Source organism: Fundulus heteroclitus, chromosome 5, assembly GCF_011125445.2.
Source record: "Fundulus heteroclitus isolate FHET01 chromosome 5, MU-UCD_Fhet_4.1, whole genome shotgun sequence".
NCBI classification, from domain to species: Eukaryota; Metazoa; Chordata; class Actinopteri; order Cyprinodontiformes; family Fundulidae; genus Fundulus; species Fundulus heteroclitus.
In genome coordinates, this window is record NC_046365.1 from 16240757 (window position 1) to 16262664 (window position 21908).

The window sequence follows — 21908 nt, forward strand, 5'->3', positions numbered from 1 at the left end:
TAGCTGCCCAAAGGTTGATGTGGAAAAACTTCCCTTCAGCATGATGCTGCCACAATGTTTCACGAAACCTTAAACGTTGGTCCTACTGACTAGCAGCGCCTTCTTTTGTGTATTTGCTGTATCTCCTGCATGGCTTTTGGTTAACTGCAAACAGAACTTGGTATGGCTTTCTTTCAGCAATTCTTCATTCTTGCTTTTCTCAACTCAATGTACTGAAAACAGATTTCCATTCCTGAGATGTTGATCTCTGGAGCTATTTAAGAGTTATGATGGGTCTCTTGGGTCCTTAGCATTCACCTTGCCTGTCATTTGTGTAATACCCTTTCCGTGGTCAGATGTTGGCTTGAACAGTGGTCTTTGAGACATTGGCAACTTGAGATACTGGCTGCATCCAAAAAATGTCTTTTGGGTAAGGACTCTTTTAGCCAAAGTGGAAGTGCGTCAGCACTCGCCATGACAACTGCTGTTTGAGAAGTGCAGTCAGTAAGGAAGAGTTAGGAAAAGAAGCCTGTATGCTTTCTCTCATAGCTAATTTAGCATGGGAACCTTGCGATGTCCCATACTGGCTCTAAGGAGCTACAAGGAATTCCGCAATCCTTTCCGAGACATGACGTATAAGCACAGACCACCTCATGGAAATTAACAAAAATGTTCTGAGAGAAGAGAGCGTGCACTTTGGATTTCATTTGCAGAAGGCTGTAGGCTTGGATTTGACTAGAAACATCCATGTGCATTTCCGTCGCGTAACGACTTGTTGAAGTTGAAGGTTGTCTGATATCGGTACAGCAGTCCGAGGCGCCTTAGTTATTACTGTTGATCTCACGAAAGGTCAAAGAACAGGAGCTAGGAGCTAGAATTAGACGTTTTCAGATGGATCCATTATCACGCCTGCTTTAAAGTTCCTCACAACTTCCTCCCTGACCTGGCTGTGTTTCTAGTCTCCATGAAGCTGTCCGTTCACTAAGAAACTTGGAATTGAAAATTGGATTCATTCTGAAATCAAACAACATCCAGATGGACTCTTTTTTTGAAAGCCATTTATTTAGGACTTATTAAGGGGTTGATAAATCAGCATATAACATAGCCTATGTTTCTTTTCTTTTTCTTTTCTTTTTCTTTTTCTTTTTTTTCTTTTCTTTTTTTTTTTTTGCTTTGTTATGTTTGGGTTTATTTATTTATTTCACTTCACGACTAAGCATTGCTTCGGGCTACTGTTTTCCACAAAACCCAATAAAACATAATGACGTTGTAACGTGATGAAATGCAAAAAAAAAAAAAAAAAAAAAATGTAGGCGCTTACTTTTGCAAGCTACTGATCTTATCAACATTCCTTTTACCTCATAATTTAATTTCTACAAGTTCACTAATGTGGCACAAGACAGAATGTCTAAACACGCACCGAAGCTGTCAGCAGGAAAAAAGGAAGAACCAAACACATCTGCGAGAATCACAGGTTGACCAGCATCACTTGCGCGAAGCTACCTTCACCTCGTTTCTGATTGGTCGATCACATCTTACGTAACGTCATTCCCGATGTGCTATTGGACAGATCTGCCGTCCGTAAGGCTCTGGTGAAAAATAGTTGGGATGGACGCAGCGGCTCTCAGCATCTGGACCGAACCATGAAGGTTTCGCCTAATTCAACGGGTTTAATCGAAAAATAAAGAGGGGGGAAAGCGGCACTCATCATGGTACGTACACACTGACCTGTGCTTTCACCCTGAATGCCGAGAAAAGGAAGTAGTCGCCTCGTAGTGCAGCCTTAGCGTTTGACGTTTCCTGTTGGGAGAGCGGTCACAGCTACGCTCACTCAACCGAATAACATTATATAGCGCTCCTAGAAACAGGTGGACACCATATATGAATATGTGCGTGTATTTCAGCAGCAGCTGTGATGCATACATAAGCTTTATATTGGCTTGTAGTTGTTGAAAACTAATTGCATCACATAATATTGACGCTGATCTCTTATCTATCCCAGTACGGGTTCGTGAATCACGCCCTGGAGCTGCTGGTTTTACGGAATTACGGCCCAGAAGTGTGGGAGGACATCAAGTGAGTTCTGCATGGTTCTGTTCGACTTTAAGCTGTGTTACTTACGCTTTTCCGACTTCTGTAGGCCAAAAATAAATGAAAAAAAAAAAATTAAAATGCATTCAAAATGATCTATTGGTTCAAAATGTTAAAATCCAACTGATAATATATAATTTCTATACTTAAAAGGAAGGGGTAGGGGGATAAATATATTTCAAAGAAACTTTCAGAGATGTTAGCTAAATGTTAATTAGTGATTAATGAGCAGCTCCTTCATGCTGTAAAACCTAATACCACATCTAAATAAATGAAGGAAGTTACACCATTTTTTTTGCATTTAAAATATAGTCCTTTAATTCAATAATCTGTGCTACAAAAAAATAATTTTCATCAGTCATTTTCATTGAGCTTTGATATATTCTGAATTTGTTTTCAGATGACCAAACTACTAGAAGGTTGGAGGCAGTTTTAGTTTTGTTGCTGTCTGCATGGGGTTTGTAGGTTCTCCTCATGCGAGCCTGGGTTCTCTCCTGGTACTCCTGCCTCCACCCACAGTCTGACAACACGCTGGCTGCATTGGCTGGTCTCTTTAACGTTGAGGATTTATCTGTAAATTCTGCTAATTTTAAGATGAAGTTGTCGATAATGTTTCCTCTTAATGCCTGGGGGAGCAACACTCATCCTGGGGTGAAATTTAATTCAAGTTAGGTTTTAGAAAACACTGACACTGATTTATAATTTGGTATTTAAAACAACAGCTTTAGATTAACTTTATTTTTTGCAATTTTTTTTGTACTATCCTCCCTTTCCACAGGCCTAAAATTAGAAATGATTGGAACAGCAAACAGTTTTAAATCGGAGGCAACCTGACTTTTGGGTTTTGTCCATTCTTTGTCAGTTCTGACTGCTCGCACTTGAGAAATGATTGGAATTAATCTCCTTAGTCCCTAGAATATATCCATCTTCTTTCTAATAGGTAATGATGTCTGTTTAAGGTATTTCCATCACAGTGCTGTCCTTTGAACCAGATTTTGGGGGTTAAATCCAGCATAGAGTGTGACAAATAATAACTGAGCCATCATGTATATGTGATGCTCTGGTGGCCTGAAAGTTACTTTGTCGAGTCAAATGCTTGGTTACATCGTGCCAAGACAGGGTACAGGTAGCCTACATTGTACTGTTGCAATGTTACCATACCAAAAATCTGTAATAAAAGAGGCTTTTGGCAGAGGATCTGGGGCCTATGAAAGCTTTGAAATGCCACATCCAAGCTAACTTTGAAACAATCTACCTAAGGTCTAATGTGCATCGAGAGGACATTTATGAATTGAAGCTATTTAAGTAAGCTGAATTGAGAACGATTGACTATCACAGCTAGAGAGTGAGAAGGTACAACAAAGATGCTATGGCAAAGAGGCTGGGGATAATATATCATCATCCCCACTATTGGAGAATGGGTACCAAGCTCAATATGACGGCAGCAGACCATAAATCTACCATGGCTGATGACTAGTTGATATATTTCAGTGGTTTTACGATCCAAAAAAATGGAAAGTAATTTTAAACACTGCTTTTTTAAACACTTTTTAACATAAAGACTTTGCTGTTTGTATAATATAACTCCCTAAAGCACAAAGTGGTCTTAAATGAACCAAACTGGTCCATATGCTTTAAGTTGGCTCAACCTAATATGTTGCAGTAATTTGAATGAAGTCAAACTGTTGGCAGAACGCAAATGGCAGAATTTTAGGAAACAAGAAACAATTAGGTCACGGTGACTTCATTAAAATGGAATTAAATTACTCAGTGAAGAGAAGTTTTCCCAGCTCTGGTCACAGAGAAGGACCTTTAAATCAGACAGTGACTGTGATTTTCACGCTGTTTTAAAGGATATGTAGTTAGAAGGCAGCAAGCTTCTTCCACTGGTTTGAGTTGACCTTACTCAGTTGGTTTGGGTTTTCAATATTCTATGCAAAATATTATATTTTAACCAATTGCTATTGGAGTGTCAAATTCTTTTAAAAAATTACGTTTCCACTTGTATCAATGCTTTTGACGCATTTAACATGGACAGCGATTTTTGTTTGGGTAAGGATCAGGATCTGTTCACGCAACAGATCAGGTAACTTTTATTCTGTAGGTGATATAAACCATTAACTAACGGACTATTGAGTGGATTTAAAGAATTCAGATAAATCAAGGACAGATATGATGGACTAAAGGATAGATGGCAAAACCCTGTAGCTAACAGGATATACACAAATAGTGGATTTTGGGTGTGTTTATTTTACTTTTTTAATAGTAGAAAACACCCACAAATGTACAGAAATTTATAGTTGATTGAGTTGACCTTGACTTCTTTTTTTGACCGGTCACAGCCATTCATTGTTTCAGTTTAATTTATTTCAAATGTGTCAAGAACGCAAGTAAACGCATAAAAATAATTCCACAACAATAATGAATACATGTAAGACACAGTGCTAAGCAAAACAAACACCAGAATAAAAGAAAATACATAATCTTCTATATTACATATTTGAAAAGGGGTGGGAATAAGTTAAAATGTAACTGTAAATATATATATATATATATATATATATATATATATATATATATATATATATATATATATATATATATATATATATATATATATATATATAGTTACTAGGTCTTTCCACCTTCACAAAATTAGTGACCAAAGTGCTAACAAAATTAATATATTATTCAATCCAATCTGGCCTTATTTTTAAAACACTTTCAATCACCGAATACATTAAAAACACATCTAGTATGACTACTGCCCTTTCACATACACGAGAACATAAAGTGCTAAAATCAAAAATGTGCTAAAAACACATATTAAGTCATGCAGTAAAGCTAACTTCAAATAAGCCCAAACTAAAAGCATCATGTCATGTGGTGTCAAGGTAAGGCAAAGAGTTGACTTTTAGGAAGAGATTTCTCTACAGACAGTGATGTAGCCTGTCTGATATGCCGTGGTTAGAGGTAAGATGGGGCAAGGCCACGGAGAGCTTTAAAACAAATAAGAGCCTTAAAATAAACCTGAAAACATGCTTGAAGCCAGTGTACTGAAGCTGAACTGGGGCAGATGTGCTCTTACTGGGGTTTGCCGGAGAAAAGACGTGCTGCAGTATTTTGTACTTTCAAATATATAATATAAGGTATAACAACAAAAACTGCCACCACAGTATTTAAAGTCTGCCTGGATAAAGAAATTTTGAGGGTTGATCTGAAAAAGGCAAGTTCGGTTATCGATCAAAGGTCTGCTGGACATTGATTCCAGGGTCAAGGTGTGGCCACAGAAAAGCTTGGTCACCCCAGTGTTTTATTTTGTCCATGGAACCAGGAATAAATGTCAGGAGCGACTGGTTTACATGCAGAGTCTAAGGTGGACGCGCATCTAGGAGCATCGGGAGGCTGTGGCACGTTTTGAAATTGCAATCATCTGAGTGTCCGAAGCAGCAGACATTAGAGTTGGAAAATCTGAACTGCTGGACGTGGAACGTCAACAAATCAGAGAGACCCTGCTATGTGACGTGGTGGCGGATTTTCCGACGGGACAGATGGACCAGGAAAAGCCGGGAATTCGACAGTGGAGGCTAAACTGCACCCATCCTATTATCTGTGATCAGTCAAGCCGTCAATACAGAGACCATAATAGAAAGGACCTTGCCTGGAGGAGGATTATCAATTATCAGTTAGCAAAACTTTTACCACGGTAAATATTTCCCGGCATTTGAGGAGAAGAACAGGTTACCTCCTCCCAACACGCGCCAGACAAGTCCATCCACACGTGGCTCAGAGCGTCAAAAACGCTCTGCACGGGCGTCCAAGATGACGCCTTTTAGACGATTAAATCCCGTTCGGTCTGAACGTAGAATTAGTGTTGTTAGAACCTCCACAAGCTCTGTAAATATGAACAGTTTTAACTGCAGACATAATGAATTGGTCTGGTTCTTATATTCAGAATGATCCTCATTTTGTTGTTTTGTTGCTCTGTTTGAATTCTTGAGTTTTAATGAGTGTGTTTGTGTGTGTTTTTTTTTATTTGCTTTTCCAAACCTTTCATAATATTCTTTACAGCTTTATGTACGGTAACCAAAAGCTCACCGAGGCGCACAAAAAGACTTTAAATGTTTAGGTACATGGTATTTATTTACTTGACACAACAAGTAAAGTTGTAAAGACATTCAAAGCCATCATTAAAACCATAGAGTTTAAATTCTGACAAATGTATTAAAATTACTTTTCATAAAGATGTGGATAAAAACTAAAATCTGCTAGAAGTGGTGTAAAAATGTGGTACTAAAGGCAATGGGACTGCAGATGAAGATTAACTTCTGTGGCTAAATCTAGCATATTTCCATGACAACGTAATGTACTCATTTTGAATAATATGTTCTGTCCCTTATTAAATAAAATAAAGAACCTAAAATTAATTAATCGCAATAATAAAACAATAAAAAAAATAAGTATATGCAAAATGATAATTCTGAGAAGTTTCTTCGGCTCAAGGTCACACAAATAAATAAGATTGTTGGGGGAAACTTAAATGAAACTAATATTGACATATATATATATATATATATATATATATATATATATATATATATATATATATATATATATATATATATATATATATATATATATATATATATATAAAAACAACTGGTAAAAAAAAAACATCCTTCATCACAACAATAAAACCCTATAAGTAGGTCTATAGTAGTTGAAATGATTGAGAATCATTTTCAAAGTCAAAGTGCAATAAATCACATATAATTTACCTAATGACTGAATGAGGGGTATTCAGTCCTGATTACTAAAGGTCATCTGAGAGCCACAGCAAAGCGGCTACATTTAGGTTCTCGTTGTTCGGAACGTCATGAGCCTCCGCTGCCCTCTGGTCCCCAGACGAGAACTGTAAAAAGAAAACGATGTGTCACCGCCGGGTCCTTTCACCTACTTTTGGGTTTATCAGGAGACCTGAGGGATCTATAGGACGTTGACAATAGAAGTGAATCTGATAAATATCCTGACATTTTTTAAAGACATAAAATCACTTTATATCCGATGGAAATAAAAGTAAAATTGAACCAACGCCTTCAAAAAATCTAGCTGAATAAATTAAAGCAGCTAAGTAACGGGCAAAGACCAAGAAAAATCCTCCAAGTTTTCACCGAAATGGGCCATCCTGATTTAATTCTTGCCATTTTTGGATTGTTTTTTTTTATAGCAATTGTTTTATTGGCAAATTTATAAGCTGCTGATTAATGGGTCAGCAAGCCAGGATGCACCTTTTCTGCTTTGACTTTACACCAAAATATTTTTAGCAGTTTAAGATATGTGGCTGAAACACAGTCCCGGTAAAAGCCCCCCAGACGGCCGGTTTTAGCCCCCCTTGGTGTTTGCTGAAGGTGCGTCTGACCCTCTGCGTTGCACAGGAGGTAGCGCTGGGACCAGGGTTTCTGTGCGTTCGTTCCAACCCGGCACGATAACGCTAACGTGTTGAAACATGTGGCTCAGACGTGGTTTAGTTTTAGTTATTTAGTTCTTTATTTTTTTATCTGACTGGCCTCAGTTTGACCCTGCCTAAAATAGAAAGTGAAGGAAACTAGAGCAGCAGCTGCCTTGTGTAAATGTTTCCAAAGCAGCCGACCTCTACAAAAAAACCCCCAAAAAAAACCGAATGCGCACCGACGTGTGTAACGTCCACCGATAGAGCTCGCCTCAGCTCTGAGATTTTTTTTTTTCCTTTTCTTTCAGTGTTATCACGAGCTGAGCAAAGCACGACTGAATTCTTGTTTTCTTTGCAAAACATTTCAAGGCCTGGTATGTTTTTGCAGCTGCAGCACGTTCTGATAAGGCTGCGGCCGCTCGTCAGGCCTGTAAATCATCTCGTTTTTCTTTGTTTTGCTTAAACACCATCATTTTGCTTTTCATTTGCTTTCTGAACATTTTTTTTTAAATCCGGATTGTCAGATGGATAGTTAACAATGCGATACGTTTGGCTATTTGTTCAACTATTGGCGGTAAATCTAAACATAATTCTGGCCAAGCGCTTCAAAACAATGTGAAGAAAACATTTTAATTACCTGTAATACCAGTTAAGACCTTAACGCACTGGCTTTCACCCCACAAGAGCAACATTTCTTCTGTTTGGGCTGTCGATTGTAAGGAAAATAAAGCCTAAGCTGCTGCTTGAGTCATTTTCCCTCCTAACGGTGTCTCTCTGTTTGCAGGAGGGAGGCTCAGCTCGACATCGAGGGTCAGTTCCTCGTCAGGATCATATACGAAGATGCTAAAACGTACGATCTTGTCGCGGCCGCAAGCAAAGTTCTGAGTAAGTGACTGCGCAAGTTTTTAATCGAAGGGAAGCGAATGAAGAGGGAATAGAAGAGGGGAATGAATGACCGAGAACTTGCAGGCTGTAGGTTAGCTCATGGTGAGGTTTTGTTTTTCAGAGGTCGACGCAGGAGAGATCTTGCAGATGTTTGGGAAGATGTTCTTTGAGTTCTGCCAGGAGTCGGGCTATGACACCATACTGCGTGTGCTGGGCTCAAACGTTCGGGAGTTCCTGCAGGTAGGCTCTTTGCTCTTTGCAGTGGAGAGACCACGCAAAACTCTATATGTTGATGTCTTGTACAAAAAGGCTGTAAAACCTGTATCCTTGTAGCCAGGGATGATGCGCTTATTCATGAAATGATCTGACATGGAAAAAAAAAAACACACCAGTCACCGATTTTGGATCATGTTGGCTTTTATGAACCCTTTTCTTTTTTTTTTTTGGTGAATGCAACACATGGAGAAAATAAGACAACAGCACAAAGAGCCTGTAAACGCCACCAAGAAAGGCCTGAGCTGAGGATTTAACCACCATTGGAGTCATGCCATCGTCATAACATTGTCATAAAGTGCAATGTTGTTCTGCACAGTTGTAGAAAAATTAAAAAGTGTTGAAAGCAGAAATAACCAAACAAATACTAAAAACTCTGCAGTAGTTGTGCAAAATCTGGATGTTTGACTATAAATAGCAGCACTGCTGGATTGGGGGAAATCATAGGTGTTAATGCAGTGCCTTTCACATGTATTGGCATTCTTGATGAAGATGTATGGATAATTAATCTTTTATTCCAGGAGCCTTATCTCAGAAAAATGACCAAAGATCCAGCCTTGACCTTCTTTGCTGTCATTCAGCAGGGTGGGGGAAAAAAATCACATATTAGGGAATAATAGTTTTTTTTCCACAAATCCCTGTTGGTGACATCCATAAAAAATAAATGTAACTGAGGCAGTGTTTTCTAATCTCTAATCCATCACTTCTTGTCTACGTAGGAATGATACGATATGGCATGGACACAGAGGCCTATTTTTATTTAGTGACTCTTCAAAATGGGAAAGCCAAGGGAGTATGCCACTCTAGACTGGCGGATGTGTGTAGAACTTAATAAGTCAGGAAGTGCTCACAAGAAGAATAGCTCCTCTACCAAACTTGCTTGTATTTCCAATCGGAGGAGCAGTTAAATCTTAAAAGACAAGGGGCTCTAGTTCATGTTGATGCCACACACAGTGAGAAGGATGGTAAGCAGTGTCCGAAATTAACTTCCTGGTTCACCGTGTGAGTTGGCCGTTGGATGTAAAAATCAACCCGCCAGGCATATTTTTACCGGCCAGAATATTAACTCTGACCGACCCATGCTAAATATCTTTGCATACTCCCGCTAAGTGATTAGCCTGAGCTAAACTCTAGTCGTTAGCAAAGGGACATGACGTAGTTGCTGTCGTTGTTGCTTCACATGTGCGAGTGTTTGTGTAATTGAGCGTTTGTTGTCGATACGAGCTGAAAGCAGAAGAACATAAAGCAGCATCCACCCAAGTGATGACTTAAAAAAAACACGACTTATTTGGTACAAACATTGACTCGCCATGTGGCAGCTAGCTTTCTGAAATGTACTCGCCAAACGGAGGATTTACTCGCATTTGGTGTTAATCTCGGACCCCGATGGTAAGGGAGATAAAATCTGTTCAATGTTAGAGAACTGCAACACATTTTCTAGTATAAGGACAGCAATAAAATGTGCATTTATTTTAAGGCTTTTAAAAGATTTGTGTTAAATTTGTATATGATTTGGTATCTGTGTTTTTTTTTCTTGCTTACTTTCTGTATTGTGTAACCACAAAACAACTACACATGTGCAAACATGGTATTCACGGGGGAGCTGCTCCATGCTGTGTGCCAAGAACTGCGCAGCAGTTACAGTGAGGCAGAAATGTTGCAGCTGCACAGCAGTGAGGGGGGGGGAAAAATCCCTAAATCCGTAACCAGTAAGGTCTTTGCTTCACCTGAAGCCTGAGAAACATTTCAGAGTAGATGAATGTTTTTGCTCAAGAATATATTACATATTGTTAAAATAAATGCTAAACGAAAACTAGAACATAAAAAAAATAAAAAGCCAATGGAGTGCTATCATTGTTGGTGAAAAGGGTTTTCCATATCTGCTAAAGAGCTGCTCATTCTTTGTCCCGCCCTGCGGTTCAGTCATAAATAATAAACCGAGTTTACGTTTTTCAAGACCTCCTGTTGGTTACGATTTCCTGTCACACGGCCTGGTGGAAGCAGTGTAGTGTCGTCCGCCCTTAGCAGCGTGTTGTCGCATGTTTTATGTGGCTACCACTGCCTCTGGGGCCTGGCCCCTGTGCAGTTAGTCTGCAGGCTGCATCGCTCAGAGGACCAAAGGTAAATACTGCTACTGGGAACATGCTTGTCTATTTTTAGATCTCAGTCAGGACCTTTTTGTTTGTTGTAAAAGTTCAAAGAAGTAAAAAGTTAAAAAAAAAAAACCTCCAATTATGACAGCTATGTCCTAATCTTTTGAACAGGATTTTCTGCTAATTGAAATGTGGAATTGAAAGCACTTAATGTGTGGGAAGAATCAGAAGTTATCATTAGACTGACCTTTAATATTAATGGATAATGCTCAAAATTTATTACAAAATGCTTTACAGTCACCTCATTACCTTCCTACAGGTCTGGCCGTATTTATTGGTAATTCTGATTAATCTGTTTTAAATTTATCAAAAACTAATTATTTTTAAAGTAGACTAATCTCACATTTAATATTTATTTAAAAAAGTCATTTTTTTTTACGATTCTTTCAGTGAAATTCTACATTAAGAAAAGTTTTTAAAATCACCAGCTGTATTCCTAACAATCCCTGTAATCAATGTAACTGAATTGATTTAAATTTATATGTTTTTTTAAACTAAAGCTGAGTTTTTAAGAAACTTAGGAAGGAATCCACAAGTTTCTTTTTCTCTGGGTTATTGAGCCAATTAAGCCACTCTTCTGAATGGGGAAAAAAAACAACAGAATGTTTCAGATGTGTGTTGATCTTCGTAATTCTAGAAACAATTGCAAGAAAATCGCTATTGCTGAACTGCAGTTGTTGCTGCTAAGGGCGGCACAATCAGTTATTCACTTTACTTTTTCACACAGTGCCAAGTAGGTTTGGATTTTTTCTCCCTTAACAATAACAACTAAAAAAACTGCATTTGGTGTTTACTTGTGTTGTCTTTGAATAATATAAAAATTTGTTTGGTGTTCTGAAACACTTCAGTGTGAAAAACATGCAAGAAAATCAGAAATCAGCAAGGGGGGGGGGGGGCGTATGTGTCTCTGCTTTAGCATACCTCAGAAACCAAGATGAGTTAAATAATCAGGTCATTAGCAGGACTCTGGAGAACTCACCTGCAGACTGAGGAGCTAAGTCAGCCATTCGGTTGAGGGGTGTTGGACCAGCGACCCATGTAAAAGTTGCAGGACACCAGACCCCTCGAGGATCGGAGCTTAACACCTGTGATTTAGATCAACATGTTTCAAAATGTAATTTGATGCAAACACGGTTTATTGTTTAGCGGTGTACTTGACGACGATGAGTGTAATGTCATTTGAAATACTCTTTATCGTTACTTTTATTATAATACAGGGTTCCCACGGGTCCTTGAAATCCTTGAAAGTTTGTGAATCTAAAAAAATTAATTCAAGGCCCTTGAAAGTTCTTGAAAACTGCCAAAAAAACACCTTGTCCTTGAAAGTCCTTGAATTTTTTTGTGGGGTTGAAAGTTCACACGGATGACGACTCATTTGTCATTATTTTACTACCACACGATCTTTTAAAATTATGTTGATTCCGCAGACTTTTAATTTGCAAAAGTACGTTCGCTCTTCTTCGTTAGTTGGTAGGCTACGGTTTAGGCCTACGTGCGTCCAATAGGTTACATTCACGCAGTGTTGCCAACTCAGCGACTTTGTCGCTATATTTAGCGACTTTTCAGACCCCTCCAGCGACTCTTTTTCAAAAAAGCGACTAGCGACAAATCTAGTGACTGTTGGAGACTCTTACGTGAAAGCACGTATCGTTCATACTCTTGTCCTCCAGCGACAGGTACTGCCGTGGGGCGCCTCCCCCGTCCCAACCCCGTTCTCCCGCTACCGCAGGAGTCCCTCTCAGCGCTGCAGTCAGAGCCACAGCATGTTTACCCTCAGCGTCCAGACTGCAAATGAAGCGCGCATGTGCCAGGATTCCCGGCGCAAGTTGATGAAACAAATTGATATAATTCTGAACATCTCAATGCTGCACTTTTTTTCCATAAAATTCCATGAAACGGTAGGCTAATGTACATCTTATATGTAATGTAGTATGGCATAGCCATGTACTGTGGATATAAATGTAGGCTATGAATATGATCAATATCAATGTAGGCTATAAGTTAAGTCCACTTTTTGAGGAAATTTGAGGAAATTGGTCCTGGAAAGTCCTTGAAAGGTCCTTGAATTTGATGTTCACCAAGGTGTGGGAACCCTGATAATAGCAAATGCAGTTTAAGGCCCATATGGTGCGTGAATTGAACCGTGCACTCTACTGCTCAAATGAGACAAAAAAAAAGAGTTTTTCTGCAACAGACGCTCCAGGCAGCGTGTTACGTACGCGTGTTTTATGTGTAACATGGGTTTGGCGCGAAACAAGGGATGAAGATGTGGACTTATGGTACCTCATACCCGATGTGAAGCACGGTGGAGAAACTGTGATAATGTGGGATAACGTGGACCTTGTTAGAGTGCCTGACATCATGAACTGTGGAGTACTAGTTCGTTTTTTTTTTTTTGCATGATTTGAAATCTTCCTGTTTACGTTGTAAAAAGGGGGAAAAAAAACTGTACTCCATCACTTCATGCAGTTTGTTGTATTTGTTGAAATGTGAAGCCTTTCGTGTCTGAATTTGCAGAACCTGGACGCCCTGCACGACCACCTGGGCACCATTTACCCCGGGATGAGGGCCCCGTCGTTCCGCTGCACCGACGCGGAGAAGGGCAACAACCTGATCCTTCACTACTACTCGGAGAGAGAGGGCTTGCAGGATATTGTGATTGGCATCATTAAAACAGTCGCTCAACAAATCCACGGCACAGAGATAGAGATGAAGGTCAGCCTCGTTATTCCGCTGCACCGGTGAAAAGCCACCGCGCTAATGGTCCACTCTGCCGCTGCCGCTGCCTCTGCCGCTGATGACGGTGATAAATGAAGCTGACTTAAAGCTTCCTCAGCTCCTTCCTGATTTATGGTGCAATGTTCAATACAGCTTTGAAGTATCTGTGGTGCTTTGTATAAAAATGTGACAATTCATGTCTCAGAATATAATTGAGGAGGTTCTGATGTAGGAGATTAAACAGTAGACCCCCCCCCCCCCCCCACACACACCTTTAAATACCCAAATGGAAACGCTGTGATGAATGCAGCTCAGTTTTTGGCTAATGCCAGTGAGTCAGAGGATATTTTTAGATGTAAGTTATAGAGTCTCAAGCAAGAGGCTGGCTGCCTTTTCAGGGGTTTTTATTTTTGCTCTTCACGTCTAGTTCAACTCTGTCTGACTTTTTCTGGAGGTAAAATAGATGCAGACTGGCTAATGGGAAATTGACTTAAAGGAAAAAGCACCTGTCACGTCTAATGTCTCAACGAGGTGGTATTGGTATTTTTAATCGCATTTTAATGTTCAGCCGACAAATCCCATCTATCCAATCCCAGCAGCTTCTTGTTTCTTTTCTCTCTCTCTCCCCCCCCACCATCCCGCCCCCCATTCCCAGCAGACTCCCAGCTAGGCTTGCATGGATTTTTCTCTTTATTACAACGGTGACATTTTCTCCCCGACGTAATCGTGTTGGGTGGACAAGATAATATTTTTCAACAATTGTGTGTGCTGTGAAAGAACAGAAAATGGCAGACGCTCCAAATGTGACACCCGATTTTCAGAAAATATTAGCCTCCGTTGCTGTGGAAACAGGGTGCAGAGACAGCAGCTCGACGTCAGTGCACCTTATGCTCATAAACCCACAGAAATGCCATTTATCACCCTACGGATTTAATGCGGAAGACGCGAAATTAATGACTTACTCATTCAGTCTTTGTGAAAATAAGCCTTGAAGGTTAGGGTAGGCTGGGATACGTCATTTTAGGCTGATTTACCGGTGGACTTTTACCTCATTTGACCCCGTTGCACAAAAAAAAAAAAAAAAAATCTTTCTGTCTTTAACGTTTACAGATAAACCAAAATTATTTTCACCCCTAAAATGAGGAGGATTTATTAAAATCATTCAACCAAGAAGGTTATTTTTGATGGGAAAATGACACCGGCATCTCTCAAACCATAACATAAGTCCTATGCTTTTTATTTTTATGTAGATTTTATAAAAGAAAATATTTCTACCAATAAGCAATAGAAAAAAATCTTTATTGTCATTACAGTAGAGAATGCTTTTTTGTAATGGCTGACCAACGTTTTGCAAGTTTTCTTATTTTGACTATTTATCTTTGGTGATAAGCTTCAGCTCTTTAAGGTTGGAAGGCCTCCCAGCCTCCGTTCTTAAAGGGCCAGTAATCTTTAACTATCTAGCTGGGTCATTCCCAAACCTTATAGCTCATATGATCAGTCAGAAACAACATGTTGGTAAAACACATTTTAAACCTTAATCTGTCAGGGGTATGTATAGTTTCAGGCTTACCTGCACATGTATTTAATACTCTCACAATGAATTCTGAACATTTTGAATCGTTGAATCGCCACCTTTACAACGTGGAGGGTTTGTGTATCCCTGTGACCCTGAGGGCTGAGCTTTCCAGAGCTTTAGCTCCTGGTAGGGTCTCCCATGGCAGATTGGCCGGTACCAGCTAGAAGTAGCTGGACTCACTTCTACACACAGTTTGGGCTCTGGAACCCAGCTCCTGGAGAGGGGATGCACTCTCTCCTGCTGCAGATGCTCAGGGTGAGAGGCGTCAGGTGGGAGCGGTGATGCTTAGAATCTCCCGACTGAGCGCCTTGACTTTGGAGTTCTTCCCGGCGAGTGAGAGGGTCGCCTTTATGTGACTTAAAGTTGCAAGAGGGAAGGATCTGATTGTTGTCTGTGCTTATGCACCAAGTAGTAGTTCGGATTACCCAGCCTGCCTGGGGTCTCCGGGCTGTGGTCAGCTGTGGTCCGGGGGACTTTAGTGCCCATGTGGGCACTGATGGCGTTACCTGGAGGAGTGTGATCAGGAGGAATGGCCACCCTGATCTGGACCCGAGGACACAGAATGTCCATAACATGTTTGAGCGCGATGTGGTCCATAAGTTTAGTTGGTACCAGGCCACCTTGGGTCAAAGGACCTGCGCAGTTATAACTTGGACACCGAGGTGAAGAGAGGGGCAGAGCGGAGTTGGATCTGGTGGCAGGAGAGACTGCCAGACAAAACTGGGAAACCCAACCAACCCACACACCAATTAAACCACCATTAAATCATCATGCATCAGTGTTTTTTATGCTTTTCCGCAACTTTAAACTTTCTTAAAACTACCAATGTTAGCATTAATATAATGTTCTTTCAATGGTTCAATCTTACCAGAAAGGCATCAAGAAGGAGTATCTGGTTCTACATACAACACTAATACAATTTAATCAGTTTTATTGTTAATCTTGGAGCTGTTCAAGACTAATTACCACCAAATCTATTTATTTTGTGGCAAACAATTAACTGTTTGTGATTTAGGTTTTTTAGTAGTAAATACTGAAAACTTTCGAGTAATTAAACTGGCATTTAATGAATTAAAATCCTAACATGATTGATGGCTTCTTGGTTTCTGAGCTGTGAAGTTGCTTAATACATTTCTAATAAAAGCGGGAGAAAATACTGATGTATAATGAATTATTGGCAGTTTTGTGGCGCACATACCTTTTTTTCCATAAAGGTTTCGAGAGGGTGGTACATTTGGGGACGGCACAAGAGTTGAAGCGGTGTTGTATGTCAATCAACAAATGACCGATGCCCTTGGTGCAGGTGATCCAACCGAAGAGCGAGGAGTGTGACCACATCAAGTTTCTGATTGAGGAGAAGGACTCGGAGGAGGAGGCGTTCTACGAAGATCTGGACGGCTTTGAGGAGAACGGCACACAGGAGACCCGCATCAGCCCGTACACGTTCTGCAAGGCCTTCCCATTTCACCTCATGTTTGATAAAGACCTGATGCTGACACAGTGCGGGAACGCCATCTACCGGGTCCTGCCTCAGGTGTGCATTCACATCCAGTCACACGGCAAACCACGTTCTAAAATGTGGAAACTGATGTTGCTGCACTGAGTTGTTGTATTCTTGATATATTTGCACGGTAACTGTTGTGTTTGTCTGCTTTGCTTCCCAGCTCCAGCCTGGTGCCTGCATCCTCCCGTCTGTTTTTTCTTTGGTCCGTCCTCACATCGACTTCAGCTTTCATGGCATCCTTTCCCACATCAACACCGTCTTTGTTCTGCGGAGCAAGGTAGATAACAGATAGGACTTTGTTTATGTCCTGCTTACAATGCTAAAACATGTCCATATTGAACTTCTACAGTGCTCTGCAAAAAGTATTCAGTTTTTTTTGTTTTTTTTGTTTTTTACATTTTGTCATAGCACATTAAAACCAAACAGGTGAACAGAACAGAGATTCACATAAATGTATATTTATAATCATATAACTTTTTTGCAAAATGTCAAAATAAAAATCTCAAAAGAGTTTGCATTTGGCCCCCTTTTACCATGAGACAGCTAAATAAAATCCAGTGCATCCATTTGGGTACAAAATGCTACATGTTGAGGAAAACTAAACTGGCACGTCACCCTGGACCCACAGTCTCTATAGTGAAGCACGGTGGTGGCAGCATCATGCTGTGGATATGCTGTTTTTAAGTGGGAACAGGGAAGCTGGTGAATGATGATGGGAAGATGGTTGGAAGTAAAACAAAAGGACAATTCTGGATGAGAAGCAACGTGAGGCTGAGGCAGAAGGTGACTTTCATCCAGAACTACACTTGAACGGTTTAACTTAAAGCATGTTTCTGTGTTTGAGTGGCCCAGTCGAAGCCCACACCAACAATATATCTAATTAGGAATATCTGTCAATCTTTTAAAAATGGATGTTTACTATTGCTTTCCATCCAGTCTCAAAGAAAACATATACATATTTCTATCTCTCAACAGGTAGAAGAAAAACCAAAAACCAAAAACTCTCATTTTTCTCTTCATAGCAGGTACACCTGGTCTGGGTTAGCTGTGACATCATCCAGGGGAGGCAGATCATCCGCTATTACCATAAAACATAGAAAGGATTCCTGGATCAGTGTTTGCTTCGGAGCTTTTTTGTGTCTCTGCTCTGTCTTCTCTAACCCCCAGTTGGTCGAGGCAGATGACCGTTCACACTGAGTCTGGTTCTGCTGGAGGTTTTTCTCCCTGTTAAAGGGTAGATTTTCTTTCCACTGTCACTTCATGCATGCTCAGTATGAGGGATTGCTGCAAAGCCATTGACAATGCAGATGACTCTCCCTGTGGCTCTACGCTCTTTCATGAGGAGTGAATGCTGCTTGTCAAGACTTGATGCAATCTGCTGGGTTTCCTTAGATAGGAAACTTTTTGACTAATCTGTCTGGATGATTTGACTGAATTTGACTTTGTAAATTGCCTTGAGATGACATGTGTTGTGAATGGGCACTATATACATTTTTTCGCTGCTCCATGTTGATCTATCAGGCAATATTTCAATGACATAAAATAATGTTTGTGGTTTTAACATGAAAAAAATGGCAAAAGTTAAAGAGTTTTGCAAGACACTGAATATGGAGGTTTTTTTTTTTTACAGACATAAATCATAAAAATAGACCAGGGGGACTAATAATCAAAACATGGCTTTGTTGTTTCTGATACATTTTGATCACAGTCCTACATGTTAAACTGGGCCTATCGTGCCTCCTTTGAAGGGTAGAATCCTGTCATCTAGATTCATTGCAACCCAGCCCATTGTAATAGGGTGTTTTCACTGACGTCACTGGCCAACTTCCGGTCCGCCATATTGGGTGGCACACTTCCTTATCTCTAGTTGTCTTACACGTATTATCGTATCGCGAATGGATAAGTACGCCAGCACGCTAGAGCGACCAGATAAAGACGTATATCTGAGGAAATGTTCCGTGATCGACCATATGGACCCGTATGCCCTCCACGGTGCCTTGTTTAGCCGTAATCCAGATGATTGGCCAAATGTAGAGCACGGCGACATAGTGCATTACCTGGTGTTCGGTGAAAACCCTCTGCACACTCTTGAGGAAATGAGAGCTTACAAGGATCTAGAGGCTCACAACCAGTTCACATCTGGTTATGTACATCAAGGAAATCGCCATCATACGTGGACGGGTGAGTTTTAATAAGATGGTAAAAATGTAAACAATCCGACGCAAATGTGTTGCACCGCCCGCCGGCGGCGGGCGGTGCGCGAAGGCGCTTGGCTGCAAGGCCGATCGACGCCGCTCGCGGCTTTAATTATTTAAGCAGAACAATGACCAGTGCAAAATTAAGTTGTATTTACCGTATTGGCGCCGGTAGGAGCTGCAGATCATAAAGCCAGCAAACAGTGGGAACACAGCAACTCGTTCAAAGGTAAGCTGCGCTCAGACGGGCGGGCACATGCTAGTTTAGTAGCTGCTAACCGCCAGTGCTAACAACCACTCGCGCATGTAATGTACTTTTAACTTGCTGCTATGTGTTTCAAACGTTTAGAACACACTCTCATTGACATCGGGATACTGTGGAAAGTTATGTTCGGTCTTACAGCCGCGATCCAAGCGAGCCGACGATCTCTTTATCTCTGTAACTCGTTCAAAGGTAAGCTGTGCTCAGCCGGGTTAGCACATGCTAACCGTTAGCGCTAACAACCACTCGCGCATGTAATGTACTTTTAACTTGCTGCTATGTGTTTCAAACGTTTAGAACACACTCTCATTGACATCGGGATACTGTGGAAAGTTATGTTCGGTCTTACAGCCGCGATCCAAGCGAGCCGACGATCTCTTTATCTCTGTAACTCGTTCAAAGGTAAGCTGTGCTCAGCCGGGTTAGCACATGCTAACCGTTAGCGCTAACAACCACTCGCGCATGTAATGTACTTTTAACTTGCTGCTATGTGTTTCAAACGTTTAGAACACACTCTCATTGACATCGGGATACTGTGGAAAGTTATGTTCGGTCGACTTACAGCCGCGATCCAAGCGAGCCGACGACTCTTTGTTATCGCTAACAGTTGTTCTCCGTGGTTGCGCCTCCAGGCAGGAAAGCGGTGGAAAATTAATCTGTTTCTATGTTTTTCCCATGGCGATCATGTGTTGCGCTGTTACAGCCCACAATACAGCAACGGTTTACCATGGTTGAAATCAAGTTAAGGTGAAATTAATCAAATTAAAACACGGCTGAGAGAGGGAGTACAGTATGCGGTAGTAATAGGCAGTAGAGGCGGCGGAGGCAGTCAACACGACAGCCGTGGAAAGTAATAAGTCATAACGCCCAAGCCCTATTATTAATATATTCTTCTTATATGTTTTAAATACTTAACAGTTAATTACCTGTGACAAAGTGAGCACCGCAGACTCTGGCGTATTCCAGCTTAACACCGTCCAAATCGGACCTGGATATCCGTGTCAGCCATAGGTGACGGCGTTGTTCAGACAGCTGTTTTTTTTTTTTTTTTCACACTGATTCACTATTACGGCTGGTAGGCGATAGAAAGCGTTGATCTCCACCTCCACGGGCCGTGCAACCAACCATTAAACACGTTTTCCCCATTGTTCACTTCCAATACTGCCTAAGGCGTCATACAATGCAGGTCAACGGTGCGAAACGACTGCCACCCAATATGGCGGACGCGCTGAGTAGTCACGTGAGCGTGACGTCAGCTGAAAACCCCCTATTGTAATTGTGTAGACAAAGGGAGACGGCAGAATAGAAAATGGTGCCTGGATGAGGAGTTAAACACCTTTAAAAATCAAATGATGTTTTGTCTTCTTTTTAAAACGATTTTTTCTCTCCTGTCAAACTTAGTACTAAATGGATATTAAGCCTGTCCATGCAAATGCTGAGGCCTCAGACTAACACACAGATAAGGGAATTTCTCGTTAACACTTCATTTTAACACAGACTTGTTCTTTGACCTTGCGACTATCTAAGAATATAACATCACTTCTTTCGTCTGCTGATTAAATCTAGTTATGCATTTTTGTTGTCATCCAATGGTTGCAAAAGGCTGCAACTAAACTCGCTAATGTATCTGTAAAAGCAGAGGAATATTTCCCCTCTTCCGCCCTGCTAGACAGGCTCCCTGATTGTTTCTGTACAGATTTCATTAATTTCTCTAGCAGCAAAGCCTGATATGGACAACCTACTGAACTTGTTGCCCACAGAGGTTAGGCACATTAAACTCTCATCAGTCTTCAGAATCCAACGTAAAACTTCCCTTTTTGCTTTGTTAACATTTCAACAGAAGGAGCGTACCTAAAACACTTATTAGGCCGTCTGACATAATAAAGGGAGCTAAAACCAGCCTTCCAGAGCATGCTTGTTTTTATTGTGGTTTTTCTCTTTTTATCATGATGTTGTTAGCATGAGATTGCTACTGTTATTGAGTCTTCATAGGCATAGGTGCTGCAGAAATCCCTGCAGAAGTGCAAAAACCTAAAACAATGAAATACTCAGGGGATAAACTGAATGGAAGAAAGAAAGTACTGATAATTTCAGATATATTCTTGTGAGTGCAAAAGCAACCCCCCCCCCCCACCCCCAAGCGAATACAACAAATATACTGCGAGATAATGACTCATTTTCTCATGATAATGCATTTTTCTTGTAAACTTGAGACAAACAAACAAATATTTAAAACTGGGCATGGCCGCTCCCTCTATCTCATTACTTTTGCAACAGGAGATTTTCTGGTTTGTTTTTAACCTCCTCTGCCGTCCTTCACGCTGAGCTCAAAAACTCTGGTCTTCATTCGGCCACTGTTCTAGTCAGCTTAAACTTGTTAAATATTTGCTCTCCCTGTAGATAATGGGCAAACTTGGCCATGAAGCCATTGTCTTGTTGCAATTTTACAACTATACAGATCAGCAGACACCTTCTTGAGAGGCTTGTTGTCTTGTCTTTCCCATTTTGGGGAGTGATAAAAAGCAATTGCCCTCGATAACGAGAAGTCGTAATTTAATCGTTTAAAACTCCTGGACACTTTGAACAACTTCAAAACTTAAATAAAGTGTTAAAAATACTTCTGGTACGTTTATTGTATTCTAACTTTTAGAGCCACCTTTAATGTTTGCAGTAGTGAGTTTGTGGCAATCGGTTTCTTCCTCACAGAAAGAATGTAGTCAAATAAAATATGTTTTGTTTCTCTTTTCACTGTGAGATAGATAAAAAGTGCAAATTGCAATAAAACATGATTTTCTTTCAAGGCTTTTTACAGATGTTTAACAG

General features: G+C 40.5%; 1 protein-coding gene across 2 annotated transcripts in view; it reads left to right on the forward strand.

The window, feature by feature from the left end:
* Positions 1–1553: 1553 nt before the first annotated feature.
* Positions 1554–21908, forward strand: part of gucy1b1 (guanylate cyclase 1 soluble subunit beta 1) — a 34234-nt gene continuing 13879 nt past the window's right edge. The window contains exons 1-7 of one of the 2 annotated variants that reach the window (XM_012849820.3): positions 1554–1691; positions 1982–2055; positions 8304–8404; positions 8526–8644; positions 13348–13545; positions 16428–16658; positions 16789–16905. In XM_012849820.3, the coding sequence (XP_012705274.2) occupies positions 1689–1691; positions 1982–2055; positions 8304–8404; positions 8526–8644; positions 13348–13545; positions 16428–16658; positions 16789–16905 (843 nt within the window). In that variant the 5' untranslated portion in view covers positions 1554–1688. Of the gene's footprint in view, positions 1692–1981; positions 2056–8303; positions 8405–8525; positions 8645–10668; positions 10799–13347; positions 13546–16427; positions 16659–16788; positions 16906–21908 lie in introns of those variants that run through there. The other variant, XM_021309150.2, reaches the window with a different exon arrangement.